The sequence below is a fragment of the Phoxinus phoxinus genome (genome assembly GCF_949152265.1).
Source record: "Phoxinus phoxinus genome assembly, chromosome: 8".
In the NCBI taxonomy this organism is placed as follows: Eukaryota; Metazoa; Chordata; class Actinopteri; order Cypriniformes; family Leuciscidae; genus Phoxinus; species Phoxinus phoxinus.
The window spans coordinates 29,249,752-29,259,797 of NC_136883.1; the positions used below are offsets into that span (position 1 = coordinate 29,249,752).

General features: G+C 37.5%; 1 protein-coding gene across 1 annotated transcript; it reads left to right on the top strand.

Moving 5' to 3' along the window:
- Positions 1-236: 236 nt before the first annotated feature.
- cetp (cholesteryl ester transfer protein, plasma) lies at positions 237-8,889 on the top strand. The gene is made up of 16 exons (XM_079620159.1): positions 237-547; positions 1,798-1,915; positions 1,999-2,130; positions 3,096-3,166; positions 3,269-3,356; positions 3,568-3,637; positions 3,823-3,883; positions 4,001-4,092; positions 4,179-4,358; positions 7,088-7,138; positions 7,345-7,494; positions 7,595-7,662; positions 7,760-7,799; positions 7,877-7,946; positions 8,026-8,111; positions 8,236-8,889. The coding sequence occupies exons 1-16, from the start codon at positions 418-420 to the stop codon at positions 8,311-8,313; spliced, it is 1,485 nt and encodes a 494-aa protein (XP_079476285.1). The 5' UTR covers positions 237-417; the 3' UTR covers positions 8,314-8,889.
- The last annotated feature ends 1,157 nt before the right edge of the window (positions 8,890-10,046 follow it).

The window sequence follows — 10,046 nt, forward strand, 5'->3', positions numbered from 1 at the left end:
ACGTATTTCTATTATTTTATCTAACTGTCAATTTCGGGTGTCCTATCTGCATTTTACACCACCACCTAATAGCTTGTCCACCCCTATGGACTTTGGCCTGCTCTTGTCCACTCTGTCCTATCTCTTATTTGTTTTGAACAGCAGAATGTCCAGAAAAACATCCCTGTGCACGGTTTACTGTCCTCCAATAACCTTGAGAAACATTTGTTAGTCGACCCCAGGAACAGTTGCATGTTTTCCTCTGTTCTCCAGAAGAGAGGCACTGCAAATCAAACTTTACAGCCCTGTTCACTCCCTCTTCTTTTGGGCCTACCTCTGAATCTGTCCCTCCTACTCAGATACTTGCTGATAGAAAACAGCTCTTTTGAAAGAGAAGCCCTAATAACATTAGGCTCATCTGTGTCAGACTTTGTTGAGATGGAGAGGAGTACAGCGTTGCTCCTTTTTCTCGCTCTGATCAAAATAAGTAGCTGTTGTCTGGATCCTCCCTCTGCCTACAGGTTTACAGGAGCTGTTTGTAGACTTACCTATCCTGCAGCTGCAGTCCGTAAGTATTCTCTCACTCATTTCTGTACTATATAGTCAGACCTTGTTCGTAAGTGAGTATATGTTTTGATATTCATTATTTTGGAGCAGAATTCATTCAAAGCAACCTGAGTGAAAAAAAATGGTAATATCATTAAAGCAAGATAGAAACCAGGCCAAGAGTTGTCAATACTAAGCTTGAGGTTAAGGTTTATTTTTAAGGGGATAGTTCACCAAAAAAATTTAATGTTGCTATCATTACTCACCCTTATGTTATCAAATAATACAATCTGTGGAGCTGTTTTAACAATGGTCAGTTTTATTTCCCTTGCTATTGCAATGCATAGTAACAGGAGGTTAGTTTCATAAGCATTAAGGTTGAGACTTCACAAAATGACCATTGCTACTTTTCTCATGAACATGCGAAGTTGAGCTAGGGCAGAAGTCCATTAGTCTATTACACTCAAAATGGCATCGAAGGAATTGCAAAAACAGTGTAGGTGCTGGAGTACTAACCAGATAGCAAAAAGGAGGTTATTTTGTTTCAAAATTATGTTAAAATAACTTCATAACTGTCAAGACCCCATTTTTTCATGCAGAATAAATTATAGTACCTTTTTTTTAATCAATAGTTAATGTATTAAGCATTAAAGAGGTGCCGTGCTGTGTAATGCTATATTTAATTTCAAACAGTTGTATAATGTATAATTTAAAGCTATTATTAGAATATTTGTGTAATATGTACAGGTTGTGAAACAGAAAATGATTGCTGGACAATTAAAGTGCAGCATAAAAGCAAAAATGTCAATATTATAAAAAAACATTATCAACTAAATACATAAATAGACATAAAACCTCAAATATTCAGTTACAATTATACATTTTAACCTAAAATATAACCAAACTAAGTTCTAAACTTAAAAACTTGTACAGGGATTCTCAAACTTTTTTTTTTTTGGCAGCCAAACCACTTTAACTTAAAATATTTACTTACCCCCTGAAATTGAATCTAATATTTCAATTATTTAACAACACAGTCACTCGGTCATAGTTTGTTGATTAATGAATAAAATATTCAGGTAAACAAGAGGTAAACTATTTAATCTCTTTATAGGATGTGTTTTAAATTATTGTTTGTTTTTATTTGAAAAATAAATCAATTTTAAATGTTTACAATTTAATTAATTGTTAACTTCTCATCCACTCATAAACCCCATGCGAGTTTGGGAATCCCTGGACGAGATTAAAAACCTCCCTGCCTTGATTCCTCAGTGAATGAGAAGACTACTGAAGTCATACAGGCCACTTTTCAGCATGCCAGATATCCCAGTGTAACGTTAGTTGGAGAGCGATCAATTGGCTTTGGGACGTTGAAATACGGATTCCACAAGTAAGGAACTCCTGCAGTTTCTAACATGTTATGTGGTAACATTCTCTATCTCATGACACTCTTCTTTCCCTTATCACCCACAGTTTAGAGATCCATAACCTTTCCATCGGAAAGAGTGAGTTTGAGCTGAAAGAGAATGAAGGAATTGGGATCTCCATTTCAAACGTGTCTGCTGTATTCAAGGGGACCATCGACTATGGATATGGCAGCTGGCTGTGAGTGTTTCTATTTATTACCACATATCGGGATCGGGTTTCTGCAATAGCACAGCTGTGGTTTACCCTGTGCTCTATTATATATGTTTTTGTAAAACAGTGGTCTTTTGTTTAACCTCTCAACACGCAAAGATCTCCGGCGGCAGATTACTGCTGCTCACATTGCTTCACTGAACAGCGTTCATTAGGGTGTTTTGTCCAAAAGTGCTCCTATATAAAGGTCTTCAAGGTTTCTTCCAGTCAGCTTGTAATCAAATTACATACATTTATATTTCAGTTACAGAATCAGAGTTCTGTTTTTTTTTTTTTTTTATGCTGTCAAAAATGAAGTATATCTATTTTCAAGGTATACTCAGCCTTCAGAAAATTTGTTCATGAACCACAGGCAGACAGGCTAAATGTTATATGAGTGGTTTTATTTAGTTTTTTTTATGAAGTTTGCAAAATTTTGGACATGTCTAAATCAAATTTAAAACCATGACCTGTGAATTTAATAGAAATAAGCATTAAATTGACAAAAAATATAATAATTTATTAATAATTCTAGCTGTCACTAGATTGAGCTGTCACTCAGTATGAAGATATGATGTTAGTTTGTAAATATTGTGGAATTTCATATATATATATATATATATATATATATATATATATATATATATATATATATATATATATATATATATATATATATATAGGGCCTATATATATATTCCGCAATGAGCAATAAGGAATATATAGGCTATATATATATATATGTTCCGCAATAACTTAACAGGGTTGAAGATTTGAAGATTTAAAAAAATTGACAAAAGGGATTTTTACGAATTTTACTTTCTATGTATACATTTTTAACATGGAATTTGTGCCTCTATTACTTGAAAATTATTAGACAAAGTGTACCATCTATCTATCTATCTACAGTAAAATCTATGTAAATGTGCATTGCCATGTTCTTTCTTAAACAGACTCAGCCTGAAACAGTCATTGGATTTTGAAGTTGAGTCGCAAATTGACCTGGTCGTCAATCCAAAACTATGTGAGTGAGTCACATTTTGTTTAGACGGCTCTGTTTGACATTACTTAATCCTGAATCCCCTGTACTGGTTATTGTCTGAAAAGAGATGTGATTGTGTGTCAGACTGTGGAAAGGGCAGAGTGGCTGCAGACACGTCAGACTGTTACCTCACATTCCACAAACTGAAGCTGCTCCTGCAGGGAGACAGAGAGTGAGTTTGACATTTCGCATTACTGAGAGACTAGAAGTGATCAGACCATACAACCATACAAACAACCTTTAGATCTGGGTTTTATATCTAAGTCAAAGTCTTTGGTTATGAGTAAAGAGCACTTGTAGATCAATTTGACGCAATATTTCCACCCTTAAGCGGTGCTAATTTGCAAGAGTATTTAAATGACTCTCATGTTGACTGTGTGCAGACCTGGATGGCTGAAAAGAATGCTCACAGACATTGTGACTTTCGCAGTGAAGTTAGTAGTAAAGTCAGAGGTGAGTGTGCCTAGTTTCCTGTTCCATATGTCCAGCTAACATGTTCTCCGAATTTTAGCTAACGTTATAACAAGGTTCTCAAACAATCATTAGTCCAGTAACATACATTAATAGAACGTTAGTTTCTGTTATCTGGTTAACATTTATTATCAGGTTATCAAAACATTATTTTTCCTTTCTAACAGATCTGTAAGGAAATAAACAATGTGGCCAACATACTAGCAGACTTCATACAGGAGCAAGCAGGTGAAATTCAGAGCTCTCACATGCCCTTCTTTAATGTTACAGTCTTGTGTGAGTTTGTGGTTATAACTTATGTGTATCTGCTCTGTATTGATGTGACATCTCTCTCTGTGTGTGCAGAGCAGTTTATTAGTGATGGGAACATCGGTGTAGACATCTCTGTGACCTCTTCCCCCATCATCAAATCTAATTATATAGAATCATACCATAAGGTCTGATTATAAAGATTTTATTCTTAAAAATCTTGTTCAAACAAATGCATATCTTATGTGATTACTGTTTTTCTTCTGATAAACAGGGTTTGGTTATATTTAATAATGTGACCTCAGAACTCAACACCTCTGTGTTTAACCCCTCCCAATTGACTGAGAACCGCATGCTTTACTTCTGGATCTCCGATGGGCTTCTTGACCCCGTAATGGGCGCCGCACACCATGGTGGACGATTTATTCGCAATATCTCTGGAACAGAACTCACAGTATGATATCATTCAGTATTATGTGTTTGGAGTCAAATTTCATTTAAGTTTATCGCTATACGCAGCATTTGTGTGATGTAATAAATGATTTTAAACTCCAGGGGGTGCTTTTGAGCAGATATGTTTTTGCATCAAAATGAAAAACAAGAAAAAGGTCCTTTTTGCATTGAAAACTTTGTTTTAGGGGGAAAAAAAATAAAACCGTTTTTTTACAACTAAGACATAATAAGCAAAGACTTTATATAAGATATAAGTCTGTGTGTATGGAATTAAAGTAGCGGTTTCTTCATTAGGGCGATTGGACAATGCACCATGTGAATGGGACTTTTTCAATCACATTCACATTCAACCACAGAATTACTCTAGCAGTCACTGTTGTTCTGCCTCAGTCTGGATATAGTCCAATCAGCGTCAAGTGACGTTCTGTGGAGTACCGCTACCACCTCTTTTTGGGCGATTTCAGTCTGGCCGAGAATCACCCTGAGTGTTCCCATAGACTTCCATACAAAGATTTTTATTTAATTTTTTTCGAACTGCAGGCACTGCAATGCATTCTCTATGGGTTCCGGTGTTGTGCCGAATTTTGACCCCCGCCAAATTATTACCCCCCCTAGCATTGGTAGGTTTAGGATTGGTTGTGGGGGAGGGGTTGGGATTAGGGGTGGGGTTAGGATTAGGCAATCAGGTACTGACTTCAACGAGGGGGGTAATAATTTGGCAGGGGGTCGAAATTCGGCACAACACCGGGAAGGCTCGCACTAACGTGCTTTCGTCATCATACGTAAACTTCACTTGTGCAGCGATTGGTGGAAACAAATTAGTTTGGGGCGCGCCTCCCCAGGGGGGTGCCAGAGTATACCAGGGGAGGCGCGGCGTGTGGTAAAAATTATAGCCGAATAATTTATTAGTTTAAATTAATAAATGTAAAAAGTTTAATTTGTTATTAAATATGCTTGATGCTAGCTCTGCGATATGCAAAGTTTGCCAAATATCACCATGATTTTGAGGTGGAGGAGGACGAAAAGTGCCATCCTTGCAGCCTGCATATGCTTCAGTTATTGTGTGCGAGAGAGATCTCAGGACTAGCGGGAGCATATGTTTAAATACGGACGCTGATTCCCTGGCGGGCTCAAGACTAGTACCACGAGGGCGTGGCCATGGGGGTGGCCTCCAGGAGGAAAGTGGTTTTCACAGACGCCTCCAACCTAGGTTGGTTAGCGCTGCACGAGGGCAAGCCTGTCTCCGCACATCAACTGTCTGGAAATGAAAGCAGTTTGTTTGGCCCTGAAAGCATTTCTGTCAAACCTCAAAGGGCACCACGTCTTAGTCCGCACGGACAACATGTCGGTGGTGTCGTATATAAATCGCCAGGTCGGTCTCAGGTCGGGCAACCTGTACTCCATGGCAAGAGACCTCCTTCTCTGGGCTCAGGCCAACCTGAGTTCTCTGATAGCAGCATATATCCCAGGCATTCAGAATCTGGGTGCGGAAATGCTTTCTCGAGACAACACTCCCCTAGGCGAGTAGTCTCTAAATCCTCAGACGGTTCGTCTAATATGGAGTGTTTTCGGCGAGGCCAAAGTCGACCTTTTTGCCTCAAGAAACAACGCTCACTGCGCAGTGTTCTTTTTGAAGAACAGGGACGCGCTGGCCCATTCCTGGCCTGTTTGCGTTTCCCCCCGTTTCCATGATTCCCCAGGTCATCAAGCGGGTGAGGGAGAGCAGATGACCAGTCTGAGTGACTTCACTATATATGTGATTCAGGCCCGACGGTGTCCGGCCTTATCAGTATATATATTCATATATGAATTATGGCTCGTTTTCTGAAATTCAGGCTCATTTTTAGGCTCTGCTGCGCCCAGTTGGCGGGCTCTGACGTGTGAGCCAATAAGCCAACACGCGTCAGAGCCCGCCAACTGAGGCACCTTCGCTATTGGATTTGCAGTTGCTGCAGCACAGCCAATGAGTGAGCCAGTCACTCTCTGTGCTCGCTGTGCAGCTGCAATGTGTTTTACATAAAAGCTTCAATAATCTGAGGAAAGGAGTTTCCCCACTGCGTAAAGCTACGCAATACTCGTTCCCTACTCTCAGGGAACCGAGGTTACGTTAGTAACTGAGTAGTTTGTTTGCGATAATTTTTTGGATGAACTAACTAGTGTACTAGTGTATTATGTGTGAGTGTATATATATATAGCATAAGAGTGTGTGTGTGTGTGTGTGTGTGTGTGTGTGTGTGTGTGTGTGTGTGTGTGTGTGTGTGTATATACAGTATATATAATTTTATTTATATTTTAGTTAAGTAAATTTAGTACTACCTGTATTACATTAATGTTCATAACACAAATTTGAGTGGAAATAGTGCTTATATGACAAAAATATCAAAAATGAGCTAGAGCTGCCCATGCATGAGCAATACCACAGCATTTGTAGAAAATAGTGTGTTATGTGTGAGTGTAATATAGCATAAGAGTGTGTGTGTGTGTGTGTGTGTGTGTGTGTGTGTGTGTATACAGTATATATAATTTTATTTATATTTTAGTTTGAGTTATTTTAGTAAATTAAGTTAAATGATAAATGTTGCTTTGGCAACTAGCTGAATAAAAAAATACATATTTTAAAATTTCAGTTAATGTTAATATTTTTTTTAATAGTTTTAGTTAACTATATTAACCCTGCAATGATTTTTTTTCTAGACATATTCACGTGCATGTGTCTTGTCTATTTTACAGGATCTGTTTCAGACAGAGCTGTCCTCAGCCAGGCCTGAATTGTTGAGCAAGGTACTAAAGCACTCATTACGAATATTCAAACCGCACAAAGGGGAGGAAATGGCTGCCATTTTAGAACGACTCAATGACTCATTTTATACACTGCCATTGGAACATGCAAATAAATGTTTTCCTTCCGAAGCACACCGACCGCCATTTCAAACTAGAGCACCTGCGTGTTTGTTCAAGTGTGATGGCGGATTTTACATTCTCTTTAGTGGCTGTCCTCAGAGGGTCCAATGTTAAAGGCGATGAGTGTGTCAGTTCCACGCTTGCGCACCACCACAGAGGGCACATCTGTCACAGCTGTGGCTGGAGTCCAGCTCTTACTGGATAGGCAAGACGTGCCACTACTTTATTTTGAGACCGTAAGCTAAAGCACATTAAGGAGATAGATAGATGACAAAAAATGCTTGTCATTGGGACGGTTTCACAATGTTGGGTTTTCAATGGTTTATGTGCTTACAGGATGTGACAGTTGTTGTAAACGCCTCATATGCAGAGAAGAAACTAATTCTGAAAGCCACTGCAGAGCGGTAAGTTATAAAGGAGATCGATTCTACACAATCACATGAAATCTCAGGTTTGCGTCCCTGATTTAAAGTGTTCTTTTCTGTTTTGTGTCGATTGCAGTATCTCTATAGAAAAAGTCTCCACATCAGGAGCCACTGAGGTGAGAATTAATTGATTAATTTATTGATTTCATACATCACCTATTTTATCATCATAAATGCTATGACCTCCTCAAAGGTGGCAGACAGCTTGAGAGTTTATCTTCAGGAGGCTGTGGAAAAGATGGGAATCCCCAAAGTCGTATCATGTAAGTGTGGCCACCATAACCAAGCAATATAAATCATGTGTTTCTATATCTTTGCATCATATTTCATCTCTCCCCTCAGACCTGGAGCCAGAATTAACCGCTTTGATGAATGAACAGGGGCTTTATCTCTTTGACATCATCAATCCTGAAGTTTTACCTCAGGACGTGAGTACATTTCACTAGCAGATAATTATCAATCTGTATTTTACAGTCATAATGTATGATATCAAAGAAAAACACTTTACAACGGTTACATTGTTGTCTTATTTTTTTAATTGTGAATGTACAGGGGTATGTGGTCGTTCAGCTGGATTTTGGTTTTCCACAACATCTGCTGGTGGAATTCCTGAAAAGGACACTGGATTGACAGGATTTTCTTTGCTTTCATTTTTCTCTTTCTCGCACAAAAAAAAAAAAAAACACAGACATGCACACATACATTACATACACACAAAAATATGAATGACTCTTTCTGGCATTTTTGCTTGCAAGAAGTTTGATGTTTTGTGTAGCTGATAAATTTTGTAAATATGAAAATGTGAATGACCGTGATCTTGTTTTATTACATGTCCTTCAGTAATATGATCTCATGACCTCCATATGCAACTAAGAGATTGTATTGCCATTATTAAACATTTCCTGGGGCTGTCACACACATGATTGTGTGTTGCGTTTCTAGTTAAACCTGTTCTTCTTCCGAAAGACATGGGCTATTATTTTACCAATTTTTAAAGGGATTGGTCACCCAAACTTCTGTTATCATTTACTCTCTCTCTCATTTCAAACACACAAAAGGAGACATTTTGAATAATACGCCAGTTTATAATATACCTCTTTTCATGCAATTACCATTAATGAGAACTGGAGCCTTAATGAGCACCAAGGAACTAGGGTAGTTGTCAAGATTTTCTTCTGGGAAACAAAATTAAGCATCCAAAATACATATTTGAGTGTTTATTTTATTACACTTTAACCATTGGTGTCTAGATTTTCTTTATGCATATCTATAAAGGTTGTTTTCTTTAATTGAGTTTGTTTCTCAAGCACTGAGCCAGAAATCTCCATTTCAGTAGCACTTGATCAAATGTTAAAAAAAAGTATTCTTATGCAGGCTACTTTTTTGCAGAGGGGTATGTTAATTTATCATTTGATTAGTAACATTTTATTCCTAAAAACATGGAGTGTCTTCTGGCTTTTGAGAGTATTTTCTGATTTGTGATAGATTCTGAGTGATAGATAGGCCTACCATTGACTCTAATATGTCAACTAAACGAAAAATTAATTTTAAACCTGGCTTTAATCTATGTTCAGATTTCTGTTCTGGAAAGTATGAAAATTAGTGCATATTTAATTAGATAATGCCACATTGTATATTTAAAAATAAAAATTTTTCAGAAACTTGTAATACGAAAGAACTATGTTAATGTGCTTGGGGAAGTATGGTGAATTGATTATTAGTTAAAAATTGTACACTGTTCACCTGTGGTGTCTTGCCTTAAGGTAAGTTTCATTTTTAAACTAACGTGAAAACTAAGTTGCACCAATTGCTTTATATATATGGTTTAAAGTCAAGATCTGTAGACACCCTGTAATGTTTGTAAACAGGAAACCCGTGTATAGATAAAGCTCAACATTAAATCTTGATGTCCTCATAAGGAGTGCAGTGATTTAATTTCACCACTGGGTGGCTTCAGTGAGTGAGCAGACAACAAACATGACCTTACATGGCACTCCTAGTCCTGTCCCCATTTGCCCTCTCTCACGATTCAACTGATGCCGTTGAAAAATATTTAACGACTCTAAACTGATGTTATAAATCGACGTTATAAAACTTGATACTGCGTTTTTGAAGCGTCACGTACACTTTGAAATCGATTATACTGTTCATTGACTCAATATAACTGATATTATGATATTGATATCATAATACCACCACAGTTTTAATTAGCAACATAAGCGCTAAATGTATTCTGTTCTAAATGCATTACGTTCCAATTAATATTAAAATAACGTCTGTGAATTCTTTATAAAGTGCGTTTGTGAATACAATAGGCTACATAGAAAAGTATCAGGGAAATAAACCTGGCTAAACGATCAGCC

Coding starts and splice junctions, on each gene's coding strand:
- cetp (XM_079620159.1), top strand. CDS start 418: ATGGAGAGGAGTACAGCGTTGCTCCTTTTTCTCGCTCTGATCAAAATA. Junction 548..1,797: donor CTATCCTGCAGCTGCAGTCC/GTAAGTATTCTC, acceptor TTGATTCCTCAG/TGAATGAGAAGACTACTGAA. Junction 2,131..3,095: donor TATGGATATGGCAGCTGGCT/GTGAGTGTTTCT, acceptor TTTCTTAAACAG/ACTCAGCCTGAAACAGTCAT.